The 15,789-nt window shown below is 36.1% G+C and overlaps 2 protein-coding genes across 5 annotated transcripts in view; one reads left to right on the top strand and one right to left on the bottom strand.

Annotated features, from left to right (window-relative positions):
* Positions 1-1,857: 1,857 nt before the first annotated feature.
* Positions 1,858-7,512, bottom strand: LOC143465938 (G-protein coupled receptor 84-like). Of its 3 annotated transcripts, none has more exons than XM_076964475.1 (9): positions 7,385-7,512; positions 6,920-7,072; positions 6,102-6,299; positions 4,677-4,832; positions 4,269-4,446; positions 4,002-4,181; positions 3,746-3,813; positions 2,932-3,036; positions 1,858-2,546 (listed from the first exon to the last, which is right to left on the bottom strand). In XM_076964475.1, exons 1-9 carry the CDS (start codon positions 7,465-7,467, stop codon positions 2,384-2,386), a joined length of 1,284 nt encoding a protein of 427 aa, XP_076820590.1. In that variant the 5' UTR covers positions 7,468-7,512; the 3' UTR covers positions 1,858-2,383. The 3 variants fall into 3 exon arrangements, with proteins under 3 accessions (XP_076820590.1, XP_076820588.1, XP_076820589.1); XM_076964473.1 differs by having other exon boundaries at positions 1,858-2,687; positions 7,385-7,504; XM_076964474.1 differs by lacking the exon at positions 7,385-7,512 and adding an exon at positions 7,224-7,358 and having other exon boundaries at positions 1,858-2,687.
* Positions 7,513-13,157: 5,645 nt separating this feature from the next.
* LOC143464955 (cilia- and flagella-associated protein 61-like) overlaps positions 13,158-15,789 on the top strand; it is a 9,191-nt gene continuing 6,559 nt past the window's right edge. For both annotated transcript variants that reach the window (XM_076963038.1, XM_076963037.1), the window contains exons 1-3: positions 13,158-13,308; positions 14,039-14,191; positions 15,662-15,783. In XM_076963038.1, coding sequence (XP_076819153.1) covers positions 13,273-13,308; positions 14,039-14,191; positions 15,662-15,783 — 311 coding nt within the window. In that variant the 5' untranslated portion in view covers positions 13,158-13,272. The remainder of the gene's footprint in view (positions 13,309-14,038; positions 14,192-15,661; positions 15,784-15,789) is intronic.

The following is a 15,789-nucleotide window of genomic DNA, read 5'->3' as shown; positions in this document are numbered from 1 at the left end:
TGTGCATTTGATAGGCAGGCTAATATTAGAGTGCCATGTGTGCTGTAATGTGTGAAATTAGCATGATGTCACAGGTGTTCCGCAATTTTTTGAACATATGCCGTTTAATTGACAGCGTGCCTGATTATCCGAACGGTTATGTTTTTGGAAAAGCATGTCAATTTAAGAATGAGAAAGTCCTTGTGTTTAAACCTGACTAACGCGGAAGGTGGCACGTCAGTCAAAATACGGATTTTCCTGAGGAAATCCATCAAAGTGTCGAGTGAAAATTTCTTCCTTAATGTTTACTCTGTTGTCATAACGTCACGAGTCCATCGCCAGACAGGATAATCGTCATCTCCCGCACTTCTTCATTATACGGTATCTGTAATCAATTTGTCATCTTTGCATTGTGACGCCAGCGAATACGTTTACCCTGAGGCATCGTAGATCTCTCGTCAAATTATGATTAGAATTAATGACAATTGCTCTGTGCCATCTATCACGAGCAACTTACGACGGATGTCATGACCCGTATTAACATCAAGTTAATGTTAAGGTTACAAAACGGGCAGAATATTAACTTCAAACATCGACCCAGCAAATTGGCTATTAAGCGTTGATGGTTTCACGAGCTTTCCGTCTATGTCATATTTCAAGACGTTGCTTGGGGAATCGTGGTCGCCTCGGCAAATGTTCATAATGAACGCAGTGCTGATAAAAGGATAGGGCTGCTTCAGCTTGATTATTAACTCTATCACTAAACAAACATTTTGACCTAACCTTGTGAGCCCGACAGATGAGGGCAAGGCGGCATATACCAACACAATACCTCTCCCATGACTACGCTTTTCTACTTATTTCGCCAAAAGCGTTTGCCAAAGATCAACAAAATGGGCGTTAAGGTAAGCATATGTCAATATTCGTCCCTATTCTTAATCGCAACCTCTCATTTTAATAACCTTACATGGAGCCCTTGTTGACTTGCATCATTATATCAGTTCTTGTGGAAAAAGTAACACTTGTGCCTCGTTCTGAATCGGGACACGTGTAGAGACCCGAAAGCAGCTTATAAAAGTCGTAATCGAATGTCGTTGTTTTAAACTCGGATCGGTCGCTGTTCATGGTGTATCGCAGAGTAAGTACTGTTTCAATAAAGGAACGATAAAGAAGATGGAAAGTGCAAAGGGAAGTCGCCCAAACCCCAAAAGTTAAAGAAAACTGCAGCGTTTCGAGTTTTCCGCAAAGGTAAAATCAGTACAATGTACCTCAAAATGATGCCCTAAGATATTTTTCTATCATTTGTTTTGCGTAAAAAGTTACATGTGAGTGATGTCAGTAGTAAGTGGACCTTCAGTTAAAACATATACAGTCTGCGCTTATTTTTTTATTTTATTTATTTATGTATTTAATTTATACGGGTCAATAATATGATATTGCATTGTCCTATTTAGTGAAAGATACAAGTTTTGATCAAAGATTAGGCAGTAATACTTGTACATTGTAGCTGCTGTAACACAATATCAGTTAACCATCAATCAATTTAATTTCAAAATTAAACCACGTTAAATTCTTAAACGCCGCTTGTTAAATTATCTATTTAAAATATTTCAAACAAAAATGTGATAAAAAATAACGTTGTTTCTTTATAGATACTGCAGGAAAAGCAAGATTGCAATAACCTGCTTAAATTGGTTGTCCGACCTATTTACTCGCTACAAACTGATGCAAGTTGTTGACAAACCTTGGTAAGTCGACTCTCCGCTCCATAAACAGAGCACCTTCGGTTCAGTGCGAAGTGTAATGTGTATGGAAGCAGTGGGCGGCTCTACATAAACGACTGGACTCTACATGTGAGACTGAGATAGCAATAGCACATTCAAATTTCAATTTTAATGACAATTTCAATTGGACAAAATTCATTGCCATCTTTTTGCACATAATTCAGAACTACTGGCTTCTATATGCAAACAATAAAATTGAAAACATGAAACTTTGCTTGTGTGCCTACAATGCAGACACCCACGGCGTTTCAGAGCAGATACGGTAGAAGAAAAGTTGTTAGGCTTCTATACAAACAAAAAAGGAACATTTCATTCAAACAGCTTAAATTGACAAAATAAAAATAAACAAAAACACTGTTATTTTTTCAATACAGTCTGTAGACAAAATCGATCTTAAAGAGAAAAAAATCTAAAAAATACAAGACATTTACCGATAATACGTTTTCTTCATGGCTTAGAGTTTCACAACAAAAACATGCTAATTAGAACATGGCGTCGAAGAAAGTGATATGTGCCTCATAAATACAGCAGATGCTTCCACATATAACAACGGTAAATGTCACTGGTCAGTAAGATAAGGGCATTGAATGGGATGATATGATTATTTACAAGACAGAAACTTAAACACAAGTGGGCTCTTTGTCCTGGATCATCAGGTTTTCATTCACAGCAACGGAAGAACTGTAGTTGCTGCAGGATTTTTCTTTCTTTGGACTCTTCCCGTTGCTGACTTGGCGTTGATGAACTGCTGAAGTACTTTCGTGTACAAACGATCCTTTAACTCTGCCAAAACCCATCTTAATCAGACGGATATACTCTTTTCGGAAGCGACGGTTTAAGATGACATAGATAACCGGGTTTATCGAGCTGTTGAACCATGAAAGATTGGAAGCCATCATATGCAAACGGGGATCGAATTTACCGCTAACGCAAAAGAAAAAGTCATTTAGTGATGCATCGTAAACAACGCCTTTTTCAGGAAAAAATCTTGGTTACTTGCAAAAACTTGCTTTTGGGGAAGTTTTGCAATGTGAGGGGACTCAAATAACGATTACAGCTTCCGCCAAAAGGCTACATGTCAAGTCGTAAACGGTAATGTTCTAGCGTCATGTTATATGAAGAAGATAAACTGCACTGTTTCCCTTTTCCCTCACAATAATTAACTTACCTTCCGGGGATTAAGTTAATGATGACACTCGGCAAGAAGGTGACCATAAATCCCACACAAATGGCTACGCTAATCAGTAGCATTCTTTTGTTTTCTTTGTTTCTCCTGCAAAAACCAGTAAATTGGTAAATTTATGAACATACTTTGCACAAAGACTTGTAAAGAGTATATTTCACGTAAAAATTAAAGCTTGATGCTGACGGAAACAAGTACTGTGACATAATTTTTCATAGCAAAGGATCAATTAAGGCATTGCATGATTCTGGGGCACACCAGTCACTTCCGATTATTGTTCAACTCACTATAACCGTGAGTCATTAATCAGGAAATACCGTTTTTACAATGTCCGGAAAAAATTTGTATAGAATCATGTCAGCAAAAACTAAGTCAAAACTCTTCCCGCCCCGTATAAAGGCGTTACCGTATCAACAAATACAGCAAGGGTTCGGGTGCCACAACCAAATAACAAGAAACGTAGGTCTATATTACACTATAGAAAAACATAATATACAGACGTGGCCCTACATACACTTTTCAAAGTGTGATCTTGCTTTGTGTTTTTTTTTTTTTTGCTATTAAAATTACTTACACCTGCTAACATGAGCTTAAATCGTGACCTCAAGCAAAATCTTATGCAATTAATTATTTGTGTAGTGAGAGGTTATTCTAAGAATACTCAACACACATGTTTACAGCTTAATGCACGCAACTTTCCTTATATGTTTAGCCGTAGATTACGAGACATTGTTGACTATTTCTACTCTAAATGCCAAAACAATAAGACCTGCTATGACAAAGCAATTGCATTTCTTACTTCATGTCTGTGTTGCTCGCTCTTCTTTGCATCATGGCACGCATCTTGACACTTCCAGGTTTGTCTTTCTGCAACAACGTTACCAACGGTATTATTATTTTCCCTGTTTTACTGATATTTTTATGGAGCTTTGTTGCTTCGTTTAGTTGGGGCTAAAATATTTTTCTGAATATTTTTGAACAACATGGCTACTGATCCGCATTCACATATAAACAAAGCCCGCAACCTGCAACGTACGGTATTGTGCTTTACTCACCTTTATCAGGGCTGGGTTAAGTTCACCGTTGACAGATAGTGAAGTGCTTTGAGTGGATTGTAGGCTCATCGTACGGGTCCTAATTAGCTGCTCGGCTTTATTGCGCAGCTTGTAGAAAATCGATCCATACGCGAGTATCATGACACCAAGCGGTAGAAATTGAAATACAACCCGGGTAAACTGTAACACAAAATTTGTTGTGTTTAAACAAAGTTTGTTAACTAAATGATAACTTATTTTCAACAAAATAAGCCCAAATCCCCTCACCTGCATGTAAGGGTACCAGCCTATTTTAGGCAAGCAAACAAAGGTGCAAAGAAATTGGCCGGCGTGATACCCTGTCAGCGCTTGACCTGGGCTCGAGCATGAGGAATCAGTCCCAACAAGAAACGGTAAGAGGCAGATTGGAGCAAAAGTCCAACAAACCACCATCGTAAGCACCAATCTACACAGAGAATGCCCTGCTTGTTCAATACCATGTGAAATCCTATACTTAATATTAGGCTTGGGCTATAGGTTAACAGAAACATTCAAGCGAATAGCAAACTCCTTTTGATATAACAATTAGAGAAATGGGAAGAAGTAAGAAGTAGAACAAACAGCAAAGTCGAAATGTCCATCTTAAAAGTGTGTTGCTGATAATATTTGACTGCAAAGCAGTTTCAAAAAGGTTACCTTTCCTGCTTAAACAGTTCCTCGTAGCGTGTTGGTTGGAAAACGCCAATGAATCTGTTTATTGTAATTGCCACCAAGAAAACGACAGAAGTGTAACCACAGCAGAAATAGAAAAAAGCCTGCAGTCTGGTTGTGAACGAGCTGTTTCCAAACGGCCTGAAAACATAAATATTTATCGAACAATTGAAATATTAATGCGCAACGCAACCAGGAGTCTAATTAAAACATATATATTACCTACTTCTTTGCGGGTTTAAATTTAATACGTCAATACCCGATATAATAGCATGGTATATACTCATAGATCATTAAAGGGGATCTTATGAACACAGTATACATCCGTACGTTGTCGTACATACTGTATAACGAAAATGACAGGACAATTACAACAACTTTCCATTTTAATTTCGTGGTGGCGCCATTACATTACTAATTCAGCTAACCAGTCGATGATGATAAAATTAGTGACTTATATACCCCATGAACTATATTCCCTCGGGAAAATGAGAAATGAAGTAAGAAGCGAAGACAAAGGCCTCATTGAAAATCAATAAGTTTTGTCAAAAGGGCAAGAAGGTCTAAATCTTAAATTGCCAAATCGATCATAAATCCTTAATTATTTAAGTACAGAATCAAGTTTTAAGATGTTTTTTGGATTCAATATAAACTTTAAATATGCTTAACAGTTATGGTGTTGCTTTCTTACACTTCAGAATTTAGATAACCTCTTCTGAAGTGTATGTTGATAAAAAAAACGAAAAAGAAAACGGAAATGATATTTAAGTTTCGTATGATATGTCTTGATAAAGAACGTAAACTCGTAAAGCGTGTTCTTGGAAATAAAACAAAACACCAAAATTGAAAACGAAGCATAAAACAGTTTCCGTGCTTAGAAACAACGAACAATCTAACTAATTGATTTAAAGCTCATGTCATGTGTAGGCGGTGATTACAATATAGGTATGAGGAAACTTCTATAATGTTAAGCAAAATGTTATTGCGGACCAAAAATAGCGATCGGCTATACACTAGGTATATTGAAATCCCGAAGAAGGTATAGCGACGAGGTATTATGGAGGGAGATATTGCATCAAAACTTCCGGCTATATACAGTAGTTCGAATGGAAAGCTTAAGAGCGATTGTTGTTCGGTGATACATAGAGATACATGAAAGTCCGTCTGCATTATTCGTAATGCAAACCTTGCGTATTTAGTGTAGCTACTAGCTACTGATACGCATAGCACATTCTATATTAAACCCATTGTGTCGCACTGGCACCGTAAGCCGGTTTTACCTACTAGTTTTTAACCGCTGGGTTTCTATGGCAGCAGGAAAGAGTTTTTATTTACTGATTTCCCCTCAGTTTCATATAGCTATACAGGTATACAGCTATAAGGTATTCAAGGTTGCTCTATTACACTTACCACTGCATTTGTACGTAACCAGCCAAATTGAATGGAAGCATAGCAGATGCGGTCAAGAAATCAACCACACTGAGATTGACGACGAAAACGTTGAATGTGGTTCTCAGTTTACGATTGGAAAAAAAAGCAAGAATTGTCAACAAGTTTCCGATACTGCCAACAACAATAGCATAAACGGCCACAACGATTCCAAAATAGCTGAAATAATAAAACAAATTATTTGCCATGTATAAAGAGACTTTAACAAAAATCTAAAGGTGATCGACCCTTGACAACAACACGATTAAGGTTTACGTCACAAGGAGTTTGTGCTTAAAAATGTTGTTTATCGCTTTTTTAGGAGACGAACGCAAGCAGTCTACTTATGAGTGTAATTACCAATTGAAGAAAATGTTCCCTATCTTTGATTGGATCAAGTTACCGTGAACGCGCTTGTGTTCTGTGTGTTGTGCGGCACATAAAGTGTCTTTTTAAATAACCATATGTACATATCCATCAATGTCGGTAGTCATTGAGACCGAATTTCAAAACAAAATTCTGAGCAAGTCGTTAAAAAGATAGCATCATGATGATAGTCAAGGTGACGTGCGTAATGGTGCTGTGTGTTGATTTCAAATATACGTGAAACTATATATCATCGTGTAAGAGCACCATCATAACCAACATTTACGAACCACGACACGAATTTGTCCTAAATTCATGTTATAAACGTTAACAAAGCAAAATTCTGCCAGTCTATAGTATAAAATCATTTGAATAAGTTTAAAACAGTAAAAATAAATAAATAAGTTGAACATGTACATGGATTTTAAACCCACCGAAAAGAAACGATCTCAGGGTTTGGACCATTCACTGGCGTGGCGTTGGTGACAAGATTACTTTCCAAGCTATCGGTTGCGGCGATAATACCATCTATGGTCGGATTTACTGTAAGCTCCATTTCAGCGGTTAAGAAGATTTCAGTAAACAACCTTGACATGAAAATTTATATCTGCCAAAAAGCTTAAACAAGAGCTTGTTAAAATTAAAAATCGTTTGTTAGTAATCTTATTCTAACGTAAAAAAAACTCATAATCAAAGACAAATAAAAAACACTAAAAAGGTGTGATATTATTTACCTACCTATATATGAACATTTAACGCTCATTTCTACATTTATTCATCAAGTTCAAAGTTACACATGTTGTTACACGAATGTGAAACATTTTTCAAATGCAGAAATTAAAAACGACGTGCCGTTGCACATAACTAACTAAGCATCCGGATTAAGCCGTGTAGCTCACCTTTTGCACCTCTTAAATGCTAAATAATATTTCCTTCTATTTAGTATTGCTACGAACAAGTGACTTGCACTAAGCTGCGTCATATCCTATGCGCTTGCCTCCTTGTGCAAGAGAGAAGTTACTCCGTCCGACTTCGTGTCGTTCATCAAACTGCGAGCAAGAAACGAGCGATTAATTTTAATATGACGCGGGGCTTCGATCGGAGAAGAAGTTCGAAAATCGAGATGTACGTAACAGTAACGCTTCCTTATTATGTGAGTCAGTTCAAAACGATAATAGTAGCCGGGACATCACGTTTGGTGAGCACTTTTCCGATCGACGCAGTGTTGATAAATGACAAATAAGCAACACATCTATTTTTGCACCGCTTTAGTATTAGTAACCGACGGGTATATGCTCTGTTTATATAATAACCAAATAAAGACTTAAAACAATGACACTAAATAACATTGGATCTTCAGTGATATTTTATCTCTATAACTTGGTCGATGACATTCGTGATAATCATGAGATAAAAAATCTAAATTAAACCTATTAGCTACTGCCTTGTTTGGAACTATATACTTCAGCTACATCTAAAACCTTTTTTTTGAATATCTCGAAGGTATAACTAACGAGTTACCTGCAATTTTCGCTTGACTAGAGACAAATTCGCATAGTTAACCACTTGTGAAAACATAAATATTGTGCGTACGCCGGTAAAAATATCGCATGGTTGAGCCCCTATGCTTTGTTGTCAACTGTGATAATAGCAAAAAGCTTATGGTGCTACTGTACCGATTCACTGCATGTGGTTATGTAACCATGTCCTATATCTACAATTGCTAAAGCAAAGCTCATTCGAATAACGTTGAAAGGTAGCACATGAGATCTTTCGTCGTTTTGAGTAAATTTAACTCAGCACAGATCAAGGTTGTAAGTTCCATTCTGCACACAAGCTTTTTAAATTTGACGATGTTTTATAATTTTCAAAAATCTGTTTGAAATTTTAAATGCGATATACAAATTGAATGTATACGGAATGTTATATGCTTTTTACCTATGAAGTTTGTTGATGGTACGATATTCGTGTTTCGTTTATACCCAGTTTTATAAAAAATGTTTTTATTAATAGAGTTAGGAAAGTTGATATAAAATGCCTAATTTATAAAAATTACTCGGAACTATTTATAGTCATACATAACGTAAAACGTATCTAAATTCAAAATATTTTGTTTGACGGTTTACATGTAAATAACACAGCCAACAACGTGAATTGTCATTACATTCCATATTCATGCAAAAATTTTTACTTCTTATCACGTTAACTTAAGTCATCCTGTCTGCTGTTGGTTGTGTTACGCGCAACAGGATATAAATAATTTATTTCAAGTATGTCACTTCATGGATTTAATCCATAATCCAATGAGATTTTCTTCAAAACTGATTTCGAGGTTACTTACAAAAATTATTACTGTGTCAAACTTTTTCCCTAAGCCCACTCGTAAGCTTTCACACAGAACGAAATCTCAAATTGTCACAAAGTGATGTTGAGCGAAGGGTCCTATCACCGCCTGCGGTGTAAAGCAGTATATAGCCTAAACTACAAAGCGGCAACGTTACGTATTCCTGTGTCTGCTCGCCGGAACACGATATCTTGACATTTTCGAGAAGTATTTTGTCATACAGAGTCAAATGTGTTTAATGTTATAAGTTACCTAAAATATTATCCTGTTAAAACTTCATTAAAAGGTTTCCTTTTTCACAAACATAGTATTCTGTAGCGGGTTCATAAATCGATGATTGTCTTCATTGACGTCAGCAGGAGCTCCCACAATTAATTTAGTTTTAGCAATATCAATGCAGAACTTCCTCCCGTCAAGTGGAAGATGTATTGAGCGGACTTCCTTCGGCGCCTATAATGGCTAAACTAACTTCCTATATGTTTTTCTACGAAACTTTTTTCTTATAAAACCAAGGTGAATCAATTAAGTCAGGATTTTGTTATTGAAGACTTTATTATCAAGAAAAGTACTGCATTTTCGGAAATTTATGCGTTGCAGTGTATTCATTTATGACTATAGATAGCCTGCATAGCCCCTTTGCTGAGCTCTTCAATAACCCAGTAAATTATAGGTTCAGCCTCCATTTTTCCCCAAAATGAAAACGACTAAACGAAACTATCTACAACATTCCATAATCCTGCAGTCATATATAGACCGCCTCATGTTTGTACGTTGTTCGTCGTTTTCATCGTTTTAGACTAGACGATGGCTTTGTTCTGATCTCAGTTGCTTTGCTAGAGGCTTGTAAAGGAGAGAAGGGAGCAGATTGCGTCTGTAATGTTATAGATCAAAAGCTAGTATCACATTTATTTTGTTGGATGATCGAAAAACGGTCTTGTAAGTCATTGCTTTTATGTAAAATTTAGAAAATCTGACGTCATACTTGTCATACATCTTGATAAGAAAAAATGACAATCAAAAATGTTTTTGCCATCTCATATGTCAAAATACACTTGAAAGTTTGTGCCGAGTAAATAAAAGTTAACTCCTATATAACACCACCATTTATTCTGCTTTTTATGTTATTATATACTGGGTCAACACTTTTGATCCTGGTGAGCGTCACAATTAAATGTCAAAATGCCGTTAAACATTAAAATATGACTCCCTTGGACAATATCCAATTCATCGATGTTTCCTTCAAAATGACTACCACCCTTAAACAAGATCTTTGCTGGCTATTCGGTGCAAAAAATGATGAGTATTGATTTAAACATTAACCTCTCCATATTTGATCTTTACAAAACTCTACTTCAGAAATCATACTTGTTTAGCAAGTTACTATAAGTTACATGAAATGAAACTGCGCAAATATATACATGAGTGCAAATTTCTGTGAATTAGTGCTAAACTTGATCAAAAAGGACGAAGAACCATTAAACTAAATTTACCTTAATTTAAATTTTAAATCTAAAAAAGTAAACTAAATTTTACTTCAACAAGCCAGCATAGCCTAAATTAACTTTTCGCATAACCTACCCGTTCTCCTTACCTATAATAGAATAGACTACCAATAAAGTGAAATATCTGATTTGTTAAGAATAAGTTATACGATGTGAAACGGCATTTTGGCCTTATAGCAAACCTCAGGTTAGGAGCTACTGCTCTATTCTTATTCACTTCTACAGTGAATGCTACCATACTTTCCTCGCTTAAAGCCTATTTCGTTTAATGTTTTGTTTTTTTCTATTTACAACCCATTCGTAAAGGATTAGCCCATAGGAAAGGAAAAAAGGAATGCACGGATTAGCCATTCGTATGGACTGAAAGGAATAATTCCATCTTTTAAAGTAATTGTTGAAAGGCTAATCGTGTTCGAATGAGTAATCTATTTTATGTGAAAGGAGTAATCCATTTTCAACAGCTATGGCTGGTCATTGTACGGTGAAGGCTATAACTGCTGTACATTATTGAGATCTATAGGCTGTTGTGTTGATACGAACTACAGCATAGTACAGTGTGATTACTGGTTAGTTTAGCATATAGCATAGGTTTATCTGTGCAAATGGCATTGGTACTGCAGTTACAACCGTTGGAATGGCCTTGCACAAAGTATTAACGGATACTGCGTCATAGACTTCTTACAGGCTATCTATATAAGGCTTGTAGGCATTAGAATAGCCGTATGCGACAAAATGGATTACTCATTCCAACACGATTAGCCTTACAACAATTACTTTAAAAGATGGAATTATTCCTTTCAGCCCATACGAATGGCTAAATCCGTGCATTCCTTTTTCCCTTTCCTATGGGCTAATCCTTTACGAATGGGCTGATTTACAAGAAGACATCTTCAGAGCGGAGCCTGTGCATACAGTATATGCCCATATGCGACTTTTGCTACCATAGAAATTTGGCACCGCTCAAATGGTAAAAAGTCTTTGCTATGATTAGATCTCTATTATAGACAATTTTTAGTCCGGGGATAAAAAAATCGATCAAATTAACAATAGTTCAAATTGATGAACAAAGAAGATTTAGAAATGATTCCCCAGCTTTCCACAAAAGGCAGAAATGCAGCGTAAATAAAAACCTTCAACATTCTACTGTTAATACAACATATTATTTGCTACATACCGATATAGCCTACCGTTTAAAACTAAAACATTACGTATTTAATTCTTCAACTTAAAACGAACACACCCATCAAAAAGTTGTTTTGCGAAAGTTAAATTCTCTGATTATAACTTTTTGCAGGTTTGAAAACCAGCGTTGGGAAAAATGTCAATACAAAGTAGCAATTAAATATGTTGGCTTAAAAGCTCAGGTGGGTGGCCAAAACCCAGCATGCAAAGCCAAAGCGTTTGCTTTTGTCAAAGGTTTTGCCCACCCGAGTATAGTGTAGACTGCAGACCCAAAAACGCAAATAGGGGTTCAATATACCGTTGTAGTTTGTGGTATAGCCTAATTAGTGTAGCTTACTTGTTCGTTTTTATTAATGCTCATTACATTTTTATAGATCAAAATTTTTTAAAAACGTTTCAGGAAATTGGTTTTGTATTTGGAGACGGCAAAGGCGTAGAATAATAACTGCTTCAAGAGGCAAAGAAACTGGGTACACGAAACAGCTAACAAAATAATGCATTCTCTCTTTGACAATAATAACAGTCATGTAGCCTATTTGTAATTCAGTGACAGAAACAAGTCTTAATGGTCGTGGCACAATTCAAGTAAGTCTCTATAATCTTAGCTTAACTCCAAATCAAGTCAACTTAATTTTCTTAATTTTAATTTTATTTGCATTCTCATGTCAAGTTAAGTTTAGCCAGTAAAGTTTATCAAGTCAAGTCCAAATCTTCACACTGCTAAGTCAAAAACAAATCACTATTTATGGTTTATTTTTCGTTTTAGGACGACAATAAACAATTTTCTGAACACTCGCAACGTAATTATGAGCATAAAATATGATATTATCCATTTCTGAATCTTTGGCACATTCAGTAGAAAATATTGAACATATTCATTATGGTGATTTTTGAACAAACTTTTTCACAAATATAAAAACCGATTCCATAACGACTTGAAATAATTTGTTTTGTGACTCGAGTCAAGTTAACCGAATTTTCCACGTTGACACAAGTAAAGCCGAATCATTTAGGCACCAAAACACAAACCAAGTTAAGTCTTTCCGAAAAACCTTACTCGAGTCGAGTCATTGACTCGAATTTTTTCATCTCTGACTGGCAAAGCAACCCTTTTAACTAGCCTAAAAATAGCCGGTTTTGCCATTGATTAATCTATACATTTTACTTCACAAACGCAGATCAGAGATTGACAGCCACATCAACGCCAGTCGGAAACAAGATAATGAATAACCATAAAAATAAGTCATAGATAAATTTATTGTTGGCGTAAGATTCCTGATTGACGGCCTTGCTCTAGTTAAAAATTTTGCAACACACCATAAATGCTACATTAACACGTGAATGTAGTATCTATGGGCACACTTAGTAGCCTAACTAATCCATTTCACCATAGACAGTTTGTGAAACCGTGGATGAGCTTATATTAGAAGTTAACCTACTTCAAATAATTTCAACCAGAGAATGATTAGATAAATATAATGCTACAGATTGTCTTATCAATACAAATAAAAAATGTTTCAAATACCAAGATGTCGACAAGCGAACTTGCCACTGAAAAATCAGTGAAATAAATTTGATTTCAATGTCGAACTGTTTGTTGTCATGGGATACCAGAAACCACATCTTTGGAACATAGAATGACTGTGAAGGCTATATGCCAAGTGCTGATTTCATTGCAACTTAAATGTTATTATAAGTTAATGCGTTATTATTTTCTAAATTGTTTTCATGGTTAATACTTCCGATTAATTCGCAAGGGATGACGACGGTTGCTTCTTCTCACGGGCCTACGGAGGTTAGTTTTCTTCAATTGGAACTTGTTTAGAATTTGAGGCAATTTTTACATAGAGTAATTAAAAATAAAAGTTAAACCTAGAGTGCTATCCGATATCTTGCTTTTTATTTTACTATTTGCTAATTCATGGCAAGTTAGGATTATGATGAAACACCCCTGGTGCAGACACCTGTAGACATAAGACAGAAAGCTGCGTATTTGTTATGCATCAAAGTTATGTAAAATGCCTTGCTAATTAAACAGTTAGGCCTAATGTCTGTATTGTGAAATTTTATACGTTCAGTACAATAAAATCGCCTACGTTCCCTCCGTATAGGCCTATGTTTTTTGATGAGTTTTGCACTCTTGCATAACTTAAGCCATGTTTTCAAATCATTACGGTATGTTTTAAATATGAGTGAGCACTAGCCTATGCATGCCAGGCTATGAGTATGACGTGAAATAATAACATGTTCAGCTCACATTATCTTACAATACCAGTACAAGCCTTTGGTTGGACCTAGAAGTTTATCTTGAACGGTATAAGCATTCTCAGCTTAAAAGCCTCAACTGGCAACTGAATGTGTCTGTGAAAGCGTTGCTGGTTACTTTTGCTCACTAGCAGCTATAGTAGAATGTGTGGTTGTGAAAACACGATGTCCATTGTACTGTACCATAAAAACTCATTTTAGTTCTACATAGCATATTAATTACTGGACTACTTTTGGTAATCAAGATTTTTTCATACTAGGTGATAAATGCAAGGAGAACAGAATCTGTGGATGCTCCAGCAATTCTTCAGTTGATCGCACAACGTACACATGCACAGTTTGGAAGAGTCAATATTGTACATTTGATTGAGAAGTCAAATCTTTCTGTAACGCTTAGCAATGAGGAGAATGAGGTTTGATCATTTGAGGGGTTTTTAACAGTATTAGGTATTTAAGTATCCTTATTAGGTATCATTTTCTATGCCTAATCTATTATGGGCTTGAGGAAAACCATGATTGAATGGAGTGGCAACATGTTTTTTGATCTTTAGTGGCGTTCCAAAACACAATTCTACTCTTAAGTTTGGGTTAAAAATTGTTGAAGTAGATCTTCATTCCCTACTGGAAAGTATGCTTTCAGAGCGCTAATAAATTTAATGTTGTCTGAACCGGGTCAACCAAATTTTAAAGTAAAATAAGAAACAGGATAAGCTTGACGCTCTTAAGGTTAACTTTATATTTTTCGACACTAGCGTTTGCAAGCATAAGCTTGCTCCTTCAGGTGTAATGTGAAAATTTTTTCACAGTACACCTGTTTACACATTGTGTACGCACAGTTTTTTTCACAGTACACCTGAAGAAGCAAGCTTATGCTTGAGAAAGCTCGTGTCGAAAAATATAAAAGTTAACCTTAAGAGTGCCAAACTATATCCTGTTTCTTATTTTACTTTAATGTGATGTAGAAACCAACTTTATGTTGTGGAGACATCTGGCACATCATACAAACTCTCCAGTACGGTCTTCATTTGACCATCTACTGCAGGGGTGTCCAACCTTTTTGGCCAAAGCGTCACATGCGATTTACGAATGATTGCGCGGGCCACTTGAGTGTTTACTGCTAATTTCTAATTAAAACCCTCACCCCGAAATTCTAATCTGAGAAATACGTATTATCCTCTTTTACAATTATAAGAACAACAAACAAACGAAGATATAGTAAATTCAACAAAGTTTTTACTACACGTCGACATTTCAATGTGAAGTTTGGCACTGTTTATCTTTCACAAGTTTGGCAATATTCGGTGAGATGGACAATGGAGCAATGTGAAGCGAGTTTTCCATGTCAGAAATTGGCTGTCAGAAATTAGTAAACAAACAATAAATGTCAATTTCTCGGAATGTAAGTTCGCCATAAATTACGTAGGCGATTCAGTTGATAATATGTCATTTCAACAAATACCACGCGGGCCCCTCAGAACCTTCCCGCGGGCCAAATGTAGCCCGAGGGCCACGGGTTTGAAACCCCTGATCTACTGCCTTCTTTCCTTCAACTCTTTTTCCAAGTCACAAGTCTTCCAGTTTTCCTTTCATAATGTAATGTCTGATAAATCTGAGTTGACGTTGTTTAATTGTTGCTTTGAGCTGTCTTGATTCATGTACTATAAAACCTCTGCGTTTGTGATGCTATCGGAATGAGAAATCTTGAGCATCTGTTGATTAAACCACTATTTATGCATACCACACACCATATTAAGCATACCGGAGTTAAATGTAAATTATGTAACACCTTATTAATTCAGTGGTCATAAAAATTCTACTGCACTTTGTTGTATGTTTTCTGAAAGTCTGTTACTTGTTTATACAAAGTGTAATTACCCCAACAGGTCCTTGGATTTGCTGGATTTTTGGACCATCCTCAAATTGAAGTTTGTGATCCGGCGGATTGGCCATCATGGATGAAAGAAGCAAAATATGATTTAGCCGATAAATCCACTCCACTGAACAGGTGAAC

The sequence above is a fragment of the Clavelina lepadiformis genome, chromosome 7, assembly GCF_947623445.1.
Source record: "Clavelina lepadiformis chromosome 7, kaClaLepa1.1, whole genome shotgun sequence".
In the NCBI taxonomy this organism is placed as follows: domain Eukaryota; kingdom Metazoa; phylum Chordata; class Ascidiacea; order Aplousobranchia; family Clavelinidae; genus Clavelina; species Clavelina lepadiformis.
The sequence above is the reverse complement of the archived record's forward strand: the minus strand, read 5'-3'. Positions and strand labels throughout refer to the sequence as shown.

Bases quoted from the DNA above. Each gene is read 5' to 3' on its own strand.
- LOC143465938 (XM_076964473.1), bottom strand. From the start codon at position 7,467: ATGACGCAGCTTAGTGCAAGTCACTTGTTCGTAGCAATACTAAATAGA. The intron at 3,037-3,745 runs GTAAGAAATGCA...TGGTTTTTGCAG, and splicing joins GCGAGCAACACAGACATGAA to GAGAAACAAAGAAAACAAAA. The intron at 2,688-2,931 runs GTAAGTTAATTA...CTTTTGCGTTAG, and splicing joins ATTAACTTAATCCCCGGAAG to CGGTAAATTCGATCCCCGTT.